The sequence below is a fragment of the Diabrotica undecimpunctata genome, chromosome 1 (genome assembly GCF_040954645.1).
Source record: "Diabrotica undecimpunctata isolate CICGRU chromosome 1, icDiaUnde3, whole genome shotgun sequence".
Lineage (NCBI taxonomy): Eukaryota > Metazoa > Arthropoda > Insecta > Coleoptera > Chrysomelidae > Diabrotica > Diabrotica undecimpunctata.
This window is the reverse complement of record NC_092803.1, coordinates 32,943,156-32,956,797: the sequence shown is the minus strand read 5'-3', so window position 1 is coordinate 32,956,797 and position 13,642 is coordinate 32,943,156. Positions and strand designations below refer to the sequence as shown.

General features: G+C 32.8%; 2 protein-coding genes across 2 annotated transcripts; one reads left to right on the top strand and one right to left on the bottom strand.

Moving 5' to 3' along the window:
• Positions 1-1,686: 1,686 nt before the first annotated feature.
• On the bottom strand, positions 1,687-4,056 carry LOC140438483 (tenecin-1-like). Its single transcript, XM_072528145.1, has 2 exons — positions 3,842-4,056; positions 1,687-1,915 (listed from the first exon to the last, which is right to left on the bottom strand). The coding sequence occupies exons 1-2, from the start codon at positions 3,975-3,977 to the stop codon at positions 1,761-1,763; spliced, it is 291 nt and encodes a 96-aa protein (XP_072384246.1). The 5' UTR covers positions 3,978-4,056; the 3' UTR covers positions 1,687-1,760.
• An 8,109-nt stretch (positions 4,057-12,165) lies between these two features.
• Positions 12,166-13,442, top strand: LOC140438468 (tenecin-1-like). Its single transcript, XM_072528139.1, has 2 exons — positions 12,166-12,385; positions 13,229-13,442. Exons 1-2 carry the CDS (start codon positions 12,253-12,255, stop codon positions 13,384-13,386), a joined length of 291 nt encoding a protein of 96 aa, XP_072384240.1. The 5' UTR covers positions 12,166-12,252; the 3' UTR covers positions 13,387-13,442.
• Positions 13,443-13,642: the final 200 nt, after the last annotated feature.

Sequence of the window (13,642 nt, the reverse complement as noted above, 5' to 3'; positions counted from 1 at the left end):
TCAAGCGATCTTGAACATCCAGAAAATTCCATAGGAAGTCATTCAGCATTGAGCATACGTCGTCGCTTCCCTTTTTGCGAAATGTTTCCGGGTAAATGTAAAACACACTTTTTGTTGTAGATAGAATGTGGATATTAAAGGCATTGACGTTCAGCTGACTCTTATAGTAAACATCGTTTGCTGTTATGTTTGGGACACAGATTTTTTCTAAAGTCGTGACAAATAGCTTCGTGAGTCACAGATGTTTGACTTTTTTTCTTCGCAGCCCTTTTTCCACTGTAAAATACCTCAGCCTGTCTTTTGTATACATCATTTTGTATCGTAAGCTGACGTAATTCCTTTTGCAAGCGTTCATTTTGAGCAAGATCGAAACTGTTTAAAACATCAGACTAAAGAGATTTTATTTTTATAAGAAACTCATCACAGGAGCTACATGTATAATAGACATAAAAGCTTGTCTACAAATATTTATTTCTTTTAAGCTATTATCAGTGGTAAAACGTACCCTGTAAGAATAGGCAGAACTTCTCAAATTTGCTTCGTTTTCGTCTTTTCTAGGCCTTCTTCGGCGAATAGGAATAAGTGTAATCAATACTCATAAATATAAGTTCTGCTCGTTAATAGAAGTCATTGTGTTAAAATTCTTAACTACAGTTTTTCTTGCTTCTTTAGGCACATTTTGAAAACATTGTTTATGACAATAACAGGTAGCACCTATCTCGTAACTGTGCAGTCTAATTTTTTTCATGACATCTCTCATTCTGCCGTGCTTTTTTCTTTTTTTTTTGATTCATTCTGTCTAGTCACTACTTTATTCTCATTTCCACTACTATTGTTTTCTGTATTCATTGTTCTTTACTTTTAAATCACTTGGAAAACAATGAAAACACTAGCTACACCAACGAACTCTAAACTGCACGTAATAGATCAACGTCTATCAGCTGTTTATATGGACTTTACCCTTTTAGGACTTGCCTGATGAGGACTTGTCCCTTATTGGCGGTGTATGCCTAAATTAGAATTAGCATTTCACGGGAACTAAGCGCTTTTAGGACGTGTAACAAGCCGCTGGCCACCTCTACGTTAAAATTGCTAAACCGTATGCATTTTACAAATTCCCAATTGTCAATAAAAGCACGTGAAAGTCAAACAGAGTCATACTGTTGTGTATCATATGATTTTTAAATATATATTTACTTGATATATATTACTATGATTCTGTATTGATCTATGATTATATATTTACTTTTGAAACTGTTAGTGTAAGAATTTCTTGAAATTTAATCATTATATCACAATTAAACTAAACTCTAAAAAATAACACGACCAGTAAATAACTTAACAGTAACTATAACATAAATATAACACAATATATTAACTTAAAAATCAACACGATACAATTTGAATTTAAAATGTTGGCAAGTTTGGATCTGTAACATGAGAATATGTCTGGCTTAAGGTAATAAATTATATTTAATAGCCTCTTGACGAATGAGACGGCGAATATCAACACGTGCTCATGTTTACAGATGGGAATTTGCTAAACCAATGTACTTTACAAGATGATATTACTAGATCTATTCATAAAAAATTGCGACTCGTCCCCTTTTGGACCTGTACCCTTCATTTGCATGTTTTTTTTTCACAAATTCAAAGGAATATTGTGGGAACACACATAAAACTGTATTATTTTAGGAAAGATAATAAATATTATTTATTTTATATATATAAAAAACAATTTTTCATAAAACATTTATAATTTATTTTCTACAGTTGCACACTTTGTGGTTGTCGCACCATCCTCCTGCTTTTCCAAGGGTGAGGCAATGAATAGCACATGCAGCATCATTTAACTTGACACCTTTCGCTTCCACGCTGAGTACGTCGCAGGTAAATCTTTTTACTCTGTAGTGTTCTAAAAATAAACGCACATTGTATAAAAATCCTTTTAGTTATACTAAAAATAAACTGGATACGCCAAGAGAAAAATGTTTTCTGTGTAATGGACGCCAACTAAAATATATGAAAGTTGTTACCAGAAAAGAGACGATGTGCTGAAGACACGAGATTATAAAAATAAAATAAAAATAGTAAAAGTAAAAACATATTTACGAGTATATAATATTATACCGATTTAGTAATTACCGATAATATGGATAAAACTAGAATTTCATCAAAAAAATGAGTCAGGAAAATCACTAATATTAATTAAGAAATTTTATTGACTATTTCACTAGAATATTTTTAACTGATAAAACGTCATGCAACGCTACGACGTGACAGATTGTGACAGATCCGTCATTTAGGTGTCTTGTAATTCTACTTGTAATCAATTTTGGATAGATATATTGAATCCAGATTTGAATACCAGTCATTTAAAAAAAATCAAAAAATTGGTTTCGGAAAATGTCCCATTAAACGAGCAGAGGTCGAGAACCTCTATTTGGACCCAAGAGTTCGTACGGGTGAGAAATTTTACGCTTGAAAGATGTTCTACCATATTGGAACTAGAAAATATTCTCGAGCCATTCTTTATGCCTTTACACCTGATAAAACGTCATAGCAACGCTACGTTTCCTACTGACAAAACTCCTTCCTGTCCTAGATTTCTCAGCGATAAAATTGTGACAGATCCGTCATTTAGGTGTCTTGTAATTCTACTTGTAATCAATTTTGGACAGATATAATGAATCCAGATTTAAATACCAGTCAGGTAAAAAAAATCAAAAAAATTGGTTTCGGAAAATGTCCCATTAAACACGCAGAGGTCGAGAACCTCTATTTGGACCCAATTTTCGGAGTTCCTACGGGTGAGAAATTTTACGCTTGAAAGATGTACTACCACTGAAAGATAACGGAACTAGAAAACATTCTCGAGCCATTCTTTATGCCTTTACACCGAAGAACTATTAAAAATCATCCAAAGCTACGACGAGGAAACCCCCGATGGAGCACAACGGTTCGAAAAGATTGGAAAGCAGCAATTGGCTAGTAAGAAATTCATCAAACGAAAATTTATGCCCAGTTAAATTATTTTTAAATTTAATGGAAAAAAGGGAACGAAAGATTTTATCAGACAGACTCTTTACTACCGTTTACCCCAACTGGAAGGATGGATCTAGGTTCAAAAACTGTCCACGTGGAAAATCACTCGACTGACGTCCCGTGATTTAACTGTCACAATTTAATTCCTGAAAATTACCAGGCAACAAATTTTCTCTCGTGATAACTAACCAAAATAGCTATAAAAGTAAATGCCAAAAATTATCCAATGGGAAGGGTATTACAAACAAAATAAGGCAAACCTAAATGAAATAATCTGCAATAATTTCACAATGCTGGAAGATAATATGTCGAATGTATGCCTTCTCAGTAATATAACAAATTAATTGAACCAAGAAATAATCCAATGGGTAACAAAAAAAAAGGTCAGATTATAGAGGTATATCGACACACAGTAACAGAAAATGATAAATAAAATATTACATAATATAATATAGATGAAACACGTGTATACGAAAGTTACGGTGGTCACGGTTAATAATATTTTGTTGTATGACAAAGTAGATACTTAGCAAAGAAATCATTTATCTGCACGTCCAGCATATAAATGTCAAGGACAATCATGATCGAGGCCGGTTAAGAATATAAACCTAGATCAAAGATCAAAAATGTTTTATTTGGAGCTAAAACAATTAAGATAAACAAAATTAAAATAAAAAGAGAAACAATATTGGGACGGCGTAAGCATATGAGAAATTTTAAATGTAGAATAAGATATATTATAATCAATACTAACAATGAATAAAAAATGTATATTTTATGTGTACAAAATAAGTACCTTTGTGTTCTGGATTATAATCTTCTGGAATCAATACATCCGGTTCATCAACTTTTGGCTGTTCGTGACCAATTGGAGAAGAATTAATACTAGCAATAACAGCGAACAAGAAAATACCAAAAAGTACACACTTCATTGTATTTTATTAAATTGTTTTGATTTTAGTTCAGTAGTAGAAACTTGTCTTAAAGACTGATACATTTATCAATGAGATATCTCTTTATATAACACAGAAATGCAATATAAGACAAAGGGGATTTACTTGTTATCTTTAGTCAGTGAATTACCATTTCCAGATGGTAATACATTAATTAATCGAACAAATGATTCAAAAATAAAAACGACCTCGAACACTTACTAAAAATAAAGGCTGCTGATAAGAGAATTGTATTTGGAATAGTTTATGGCTTACGATACTAAAATAGAAACTTCCAAGAACTAAATGGCTACATAATCTTATACAATCGAACTGGCTATTGGAGATTGGGATTTACCTTATTCGGGTTTTGCAAGAAAAGAACTATTATACAGAGGAATATATATAAATATATATAAATAAATATATATATATATATATATATAATATATATATATATATATATATATATATATATATATATATATATATATATATATATATATATATACTACTCTCCAAAATTAACGCACCACCTAAAATGGACCATGATTTTGAAACTATATTTCTTCTGGACCCTTAATTGGATTTCCATGATTTATTTTTCACATTGTAGGTATATTTCTAGTTAATGACTATGTTAATGTTTTTTAAGAAATGTCAACGTTTTACTCATATACAGTGTGTAAAAATAAAGTTGTGTTTTTTCATCTAATTTTGCAACACCCGGTGAAATGTATTAGAAACTAACGCTACATGGTATTAATATTTTAAGATCGCTTCACTCTTTCTTCACATTTTGGTAAAAAATCATTCTTCTTCTTCTTAAAGTGCCCTCTCCTCAATGGAGGTTAGCTACTACAATTTGAAATCTTTTCTATCTTCAGCTGTTCTTATTAGTTGTTCAAAATTTAGCCCTGTCCATTGTCGGATGTTTCTGAGCCACGATAGTCTTTTCCTTCCTAGGCCTCTCTTTCCCTCGATTTTTCCTTTCACTATAAGTTGGGCATATTGGTACTTATTATTTCTCAGTATGTGGCCTAGGTATGATGTTTTTCTAACTTTTACTGTGTTAAAAAGTTCTCTTTCCTTGACTATTCTATGCAGCACTTCTTCGTTTGAGATATGCGATGTCCATGAAATTTTGAGCATTCTCCGGTAGATCCACATTTCAAAGGCCTCCAATTGATTTACGGTTGATGTTTTTATGGTCCACGTTTCAACTTCATATAGAAGAGTCGACCAGACGTAGCATTTTGATAAACGTAGTCGAATTTCGAGTTTTATTCGAGAATCACAAAGCAGTTTTTTTATTTTTTCGAAAGATTTTCTGGCCTGTTCTATTCTTGATCTTATTTCTAGATCAGGATTTAGGCTGTTATCGACCCAACATCCCAGGTACCTAAATCTATTGACCTGTTCTAAAATGTACCCATTTATTGTGCAAGGTTGAGGTACGTTTTGGTTTTTTCGGATTAACATCACTTTGGTTTTTTTTAATGTTTATTTTCATACCAAATTGCTCACAGGTCGAGTTGGTCTTGTCGATGAGTCGTTGTAGACCTACGTCGGAATCCACAATTAACACTGTATCATCAGTGTATCTGATACTGTTGATATTTACGCCATTCACCTTGACTCCATCAAGGTGATGATTATAGACTTTCGAAGTCTATAAACCATATAAATATATCTTTCTGTTGGTCGTAGCATTTTTAGGCGAGAACTAGTAAACTGAACAGGGCTTCTCTCGTTCCCATGCCGGCTCTGAATCCAAACTGATCGTCTCCGATGATTGTTTCGCACTTTCTATAGATACGATTATGTACGATTTTTAGTAGGACTTTTACTGCATGACTCATAAGGCTCATTAATAAGGCTAAAAATCATTACGATACGTTTATTATCAAAAAAAAATTTTCTAAGCATTGGGTGATTTTTTACTCTCCAAAATTAACGCCCGACCTCAACTCTACCATAATTATTAAGCTATTTTTCTTGTGTATCCTTGATTGGATTTCAATAAATTTTTTTGCTCATTGCAGACCTATTTCTAAGTAATTACGGTATTACATCTTAATCTTAATACTTTAAAAATGTTTCATTTTTTTTTGTAAAAAAAGCATCGATATCTTTATTATCAAAAAAGAAAAGTACGTTCAAAGCGACTTTATTGAATTGTAAAAATTCAACATTCAATTTAAAGAAATCTGACCTAAGATAAATGTGTTCAGGCAATTACTTTAGCTGATGTAGGCTTAAGTTATCGTGAAATAGGCTGGAGGTTAGGGGTATTTCATACTACAATATCACGAGTCATTCAACGTTTTCGAGAAACAAACGACCATACGAAACGGCGTAGATAAGGAAGAGAAAAAGAAAAAAATAAAGAAGAGGACGTTTTCTCACAATGAAACATTTACAAATACAAGTGACAAATGTTACTTGTATAAGTATTATTACACATAATATTCAAATTAGTAGAAACACTATAATATAAAGGGGTCTCGCTGAACAAGATCTGCAAATAAGGATACCAGTCAGAGCTTTAAACGTAAATCATTGTAGAAGTAGATTACAATTTGCCAGAGAGCACCTAGACTGGAATGTTGAAGACTGGAAGTTCGTGTTCTTCACTGATGAATCGAGGTATTGCTTATGTAGCTCAGTGTGAGAGTTAATCGACGGTCAACGGTCGTATATTACTTTATTCGATGGTGGATCTTTAATGGTTTGGGGAGGAATATCTCTTACAGCGCAAACGGACCTTGTTGCTTTACGAAGAGATTTCTTAACAGGTGAAAGGTATATTAGACATTTTGTCTAACCATGTAGTTCCATTTGCTCCTTACATAGGAAATAATTTTCTTTTAATGCAAGATGACGCTCGACCACATGTTACACGTGTGGTTCGCAAATATTAGAACGAGGTTGGAATATAAACCATGAACTGGCCACCCTGCAGCCCTGATCTCAATTCCATAGAGAATTTGTGGGATATTATTGATCGTTAAATTAGGAGCCGACAACCACCACCTGTCTCTCTTGACAATATAGAAGTTATGGTGAGAGAAGTTTGGGATGCAATTGATCAAGACCAAATACGCTGCTTGATTTTAAGTATGCCTCGCCACTGTGAAGAAGTAATTATTTAGAGGTGGAAATACTCGTTATTAAGTGTTTTTGGGAAAGGGCAATTGTTAAAGAATATTTTTGTTTTGTGTTTTCTTTGCTTTAAATGTTGATAAAAACTTGTTACATTTAAAGTTCTGTATAATCTTTGTTAATAGAGATATCGAGATAATTTTTTCACGAAAATCTTACGAAATAACAAATTTATCTTAAAATAATAATAAGATCCAACGCTTAATTCTAATAAATTCCACAAGGTGTTGCAAAAAACGATGAAAAAACACAACTTTATTTTTACACCCCGTATACGGGTAAAACGTTGATATTTTTCAAATAACATTAATATATTGATTTACTAGAAATAGACCTATAATATGAAAGAAACATCATCAAAATCTAATCATTCGTTCAGAAGAAAAGTAGCTTCAAACTTTTGGTACATTTAAGGTGGTGTGTTAATTTTGGGCATTAGTTTTAACGGCTTTAAATCAATGTAAGCTGCAAATACAAAAATAAATTTATATTTTTAATCCTTTTTGGTGTTTTGTTGATTACTGTACCAACTTGGACGTTGATGCTGATAAGAATGGCTTTAAAAAATTTAATAAAACTTCAATATGCGTTTTTTGTCTATAGGATAAAAAGTAATATTTCTTTATTGGTACTTGATTTTCAATGTCTATGCGGATTTATATTTAGTTTTGCGATTGAGAATAATGAAGAGAAATCATTTAAATCGCAAAACGCAGTGGCGTGCTATAGGGATGCTTTAATCTGGCAGAAGCCAAAGAGACGTTGCTGAGGTAATCCACACGAACAGAAGTGCCATTAATCGTTTGTGGGTAAGGTGTCAAGAAACTGGTGATGTTGCTAAATATCATAGAGGCCGTACAACTATAACCAATCACATTGAAGACCGTTTTATAAGGTTGCAAGTTTTGCGAGATCGCACGTTAAGTGCATCACAAGTACAAATGAGGCTGAAAGAGATCTATCAGATGTTTGTTAGTGACCAAATTATTAGAAATAGACTGCATGAAGTAGGCTTAAATTTTTGAAGACCTGTAAGGGTACCTATGTTATTCGGAGGAAATTGCGCTTATCGACATCAGTGGGCACAAAAACGCGCAAATTTGTTCACAGATGAGTCTCAAATTGGATTTGCACCAAATGCAAGATGGGCAAGAATTTGGAGCCGACCTGGCAATGCTGAACGATTGGCCACCGTGCAGGAGGTTCATAGACAGCAAGGCAGCAGTATACTGATACCTAGTGACATCACTCTTGGTGTAAAAACAAATCTCGTTTGTCTGGAACGGTTTCTAAATGCAACAGACTACCGCGATATTATTCTCAAACCTATTGTTGTCCCCTTTGCGTAACAAGCTAGCGCCTAATTTCAATAACTGCACGACAATGCCTATCCGTATACTGACAGGGCGTAGGAACATTACTCGATGATTCAAGCATGTATAGAACATATTAAGTAGACGCATTTTACAACAAAATGTTGCGTTCAATAGAAGACAGCAACTGTTTGAGGGCTTTTCAATGGAGGGGAACAGAATACCGCAGCAAGACATTAACCATCTGATCATGAGTTTGCCTTACATATGTAGGACGGTAAGCAACAATCGTTGAGGTCATACATTATACTAACTTATTTTTGGCTATTCGTAAGGATACCTTTTTATTTTTGACGTTATTTATGTGAGCGTAATGGCGTCATTACTAAAATTTTTAAATGGAAATTTTTGTGTTGTAATATAGTATTGAAAAAGTCTCTTTGTTCATCCTTCTCAGAACCTCTTTGTTTGTGACGTGTTCTGTCCATGATATTTTCAGAATTCTTCTGTACACCCACAGCTCAAATGATTCCAGTTTTTTCATTGATGTCGCATTCAAGGTCCAAGATTCCATTCCATAAAATAAAGTCGAAAAAACATAGCACCTCGCCAACCTAACTCTTAGTTCCAGTTTTAAATCCCTGGTATCTAAATGATGTACTTAGTGCCACCCAAAAATAAATTTAGTAAAGGCCGTCATCATCATCATCATCATTCTGGCTTTACAACACAGCGTGGGTTCCAGCCTCCTCAAGAATTTCTTTCCAGTCGTCCCTATGCATCGCCTTTCTCCGCCAAGCGCGTATTCTCATATTTCTCATGTCTTTATCAATGTAAAGGTCGTCACTTGTAATAAAATGTCCTATACACCTACTTTTTACCTTTTTTAAAATCTAGTTACCTTACCAACATCAAAACAATACTTAGACATTTAAACTTAATTAACTTTCTGTTAAGGATTATCAGTAAGATTGTAGTAGACGTATTCAAAAAGTATATGTATCTATCAACACGTAGATAAAACACGTACGCAGAAAGAAGTATGTACGTTATTTAGTAATAAATACCCCAACCGAAAACCTTTTTCGCAATCCACTGCAAGCAAAATTGAGAAGAAATTAAGAGAAACAGGTCCTATCAAAGACCTCCCTATAGGCAGTACTAGAGGTTATGTTAGCTTTTCAAGACAATCCTAACACCAGTTCACGGCAAGAAGCATTAGATAATGATATGGACCATTCAACAGTTCTTTGAAAAATGAAAAAGGAAAAGTGGCATCCCCACAAAGTAAATTTATTAGAACTTATGGGAGATGATTTTGATAAACGAATTGAATTTTGTGAAATAATAATCTAATCGAACAAAATAAGAGAGATCCGTTATTTTTTAAAAAACGTTCTTTTCTCTGATGAAGCTACATTTCTACTAACCAATCATGTCAATCGCCAAACTTCCTATCAATCGGGCTACGGAAAATCCACACTGGATGCAAGAATACACTACTCAATACCCAGAGAAAGTTAATGTTTGGGCGGTAATAATAGATGATAGGATTATTGGGCCATTACGTTAAGAAATCTTAACAAATACTCGATATTTAGAATGTGTTCAAAACTTCCTGCTCCCAGAATTGAACCGGTTCTTTCCACACAGAAATGATTTATGACTGCAGCAAGGTAATGCAAGGTAATGCACCTACACACTATATCTTGGTGCATAACTTAATTAACGTCTTTTGAAATCGGTGGATATGTCGAAGAGGAACAATAGAATGGCCCCCTGGGGCCATTTTCCAATTTTTTTTTGTAGTCACTACTATTTCAAAATAATTATAGATTACTGATATACTCATATAGTAGGCTGATGTAATCAACTAGTTTGGAATATTTTGATGCTTATTTTGACGTTTATTCAGTGGTTAGTGTCATTCGTACATTTTATCATAAAAATTCTTCTTCACTTAAAGGAAAAATCATACTAATTCGGTTATTTTTAGTTTAATTTATTAAGTTTAATTAAATATTGTTTTGATTTAACTAAGTTTAAAACAAGTATCCCACCAATTCGGCACTGCGATGAAGTCCAAGTAGCACATATTGTAATTTTGTACGAGGAAGGATATGCACAAAAAGGTATCGCACGACGTTTCAGCAGAACTGAATCGATAGTTTTAAATACTCTAAAAAGGTACCGCGAAACAGGAAATTTTGTACGAAAGCCTGGTCAAGGACGCCCAAGGTGCACAACCGCAATTGATGACCGTTTTTTGGTTCTTATTCTACACGAAATCGTTCATTGACATTAATGCACCTTAAAAATAAGCTATTAAATGTTAGACAAGTTAATTTGAGTTCACAAACAGTTACACGAAGATCAAAAGAAGCAAACTTAAAGCCCAGACGCCCCGCCAAAGTTCCACGTCTTCTTCATAATCCTAAAGCTCGTCGTTTGGAATTTGCAAGAACACATATTTAGTGGAATATCGACAACTGGAAAAACGTTCATTTCACTGATGAGACCAGAATCCTATTATGGAAGCCAGATGATCAAAACTACGTCTACAGAAGAGTTGGAGAACGATTCACCAGCTGCAGTCTTGCCCAGACCGTTAGTTTTGGAGTTGATGGCATAATTTTTTGGGAAGGTATTAGTTGAGAGGTACGTACCGCACTTGTGGAAGTGATTAGACGGATAACTGATGATTCTTACGTTTAAAACATCCTGCAAGATCATGTTTTGTCATATGTTGGTTACATTGGATATGAAAGATTCACGTTAATGCACGATAATGTTCTACCACATGCTGCCATAGTAAGTAATTATCTTGATGAGGTCCAAATTCGAAGATTGGATTGACCACCGTCTAGTCCGGATTTAAATCCAATAGAGTACATGTGGGATCACCTTAAACGCAGCATACGACAAAGAAATCCCGTTCCAAATACGATAGAGCAGTTTCGGCTTGCTGCACAGGATGAATGGAATGCAATTTCCCAAGGATATGTCAAAAATTTACTTGCAAGCATGCTGAGAAAGATGCAAGCAGTAATAAGAGCTAGAGGGGGGAATACTCGTTACTGATCATGCACTTCTTTCAGTTTAAAGCAGTTGTTTAAGCAATTTAAATTATCATTTGAGTTTAGAGTAAAATAACCTTATTTAGGTACCTAATATTAAACATTTATTTTTTTCACAATTTTCTCCGCATGAAAACTTAAAATTGTTCATTAAACATTGTTAAAATAAACTCTATTTTACAATAAACGACTTGCTTGACCAGAATTTATTTTGAAAAAACAATAATTTTAAAATTCAAAATATTCGATATTTTTGTGTTGATATTAATTTAGATTTAATACAATACTCTGTACAAATGTATAGTAACAGTTATTACCAAAATTAACAAGGTGAATCCCAATCTCCAATAGTTAGTTCGCTTCTACATTATTATGTCGCAATTTTTTTATTGGAAATTTTTAGTTTATTATCGTCATACACTATTCCAAATACAGTTGAATACAAGTCAATGCACTTTTGTTTTTATTTAATGGTTGAAGTCGATTATATTTTAGAACTGTTTGTTTAATTAATTTATTATTGTATAACCATCTGGAAATAGTAATTCACTGCGTAAAGATAAAAAGTAAATCCCCTTTGTTATTTGTTGTATTTCTGTGAGTATATCTGCGAAAGAGGTATATAAAGAAAGAAAATCGTTCACACCCGTATCATTCTTCAAGACAAGCATCTAAGACTTAACTTAAACTTTAAAAAGTATTTTAATATTAATATAAATAATGAAGTGTGTACTTTTTGCTATTTTCGTATTGACTGTTGTTAGTATTAATTCTTCTCCAATTGGTGACGATCAACCAAAAGCTGAGAAACCAGATGTATTTATTCCAGAAGATTATAATCCAGAATACAAAGGTATTTTTTAATAAAATATACATTTTTTCTTCTTTGTTGTAATACATATTATTATAAATATATATTATTCTACCCTTAATCTAAACTCTCTTAGATTGGTATATCATCTCTATATTTTAAATTTTTCTAAATTTTTTTTTATATTAATTTTGTTTACCTTCAATGTTTTAGCTTTAAATGAAACAATTTTGATCTTCGATCTATATGTAATTAACTGATCTCGTTCGATATTGCCCTTGACATTCATATGTTAGACATGTAGATAAATGATTTCTTCTCGAAATACATTCTTGAGAATAGAATAATATATACTTACTGTCAATTTCGTAAATATGTTTTTCATCTATATTATTATGAGATAAAATTCTGTGTGATTGTTTGTCGATATATAATCTTACATACATTTTTTTCGACAAATTCTTGTTTATTGATTCCATTTAGTGTGGGTTACGAATGAGAAATCGTACGTCCTACGTGTCTTCCGGCTTTATGAAAATATTGCAGTTTATTACAATATGTTTGTCTATTTTTTTTGTAATACTCTTCTTATTAGGCAAATTGCTCATTTATTTTGTTGCTAGCTCATTTTCTTAAAGATTTTCTAGTTTTGTGTACCTATATTATCTAAATTAATGTAATACACATTTAAATATGTTTTTAATTGTATTCTTATGATCTTATGATGTCCTGTTCTCATCATATCGTTTATTTTCTGGTAAAAACTTTCATATAATTTAGTTGGCGTCCACTGCAGAGGAAACATTTTTTGTTCTTTGTATCACGTCTACTTTTTCTTATAAGTATAACTTAAAGGATCTTTATACAATGTGCGTTTATTTTTAGAGGAACACTACAGAGTAAAAAGGTTTACCTGCGACGTACTCAGCGTGGAAGCGAAAGGTGTCAAGTTAAATGATGCTGCATGCGCGATTCATTGTCTCACTCTTGGCAAAGCTGGAGGATGGTGCGACAACCATAAAGTGTGCAACTGCAGGAAATAAAAAAAGTTTTTATAAAAAATTGTAATTTTTCTATAAATATACGGATTAATTATTGAGCAACTTTGTTTTTATTCTTGCATATTATACCTTTTTTCATGCCTAAAATAATAAAACAACTTAATGCGATTCCCCACTATTCTTTCTTTTAATTTGTAAAATAAAACACGCAAATAGTTGACTACAAAGTTTAGAACAGATCTAAGACAACTACAACAACTGATGTAATTAAATCTTTTTCTGTAAGAAAGTCATGACT

Excerpts from the sequence above, each read along its gene's own strand:
- LOC140438483 (XM_072528145.1), bottom strand. The coding sequence starts at position 3,977 with ATGAAGTGTGTACTTTTTGGTATTTTCTTGTTCGCTGTTATTGCTAGT. Across the intron at positions 1,916-3,841 it reads TTATAATCCAGAACACAAAG|AACACTACAGAGTAAAAAGA; the intron begins GTACTTATTTTG and ends GTTTATTTTTAG.
- LOC140438468 (XM_072528139.1), top strand. The coding sequence starts at position 12,253 with ATGAAGTGTGTACTTTTTGCTATTTTCGTATTGACTGTTGTTAGTATT. Across the intron at positions 12,386-13,228 it reads TTATAATCCAGAATACAAAG|AGGAACACTACAGAGTAAAA; the intron begins GTATTTTTTAAT and ends GTTTATTTTTAG.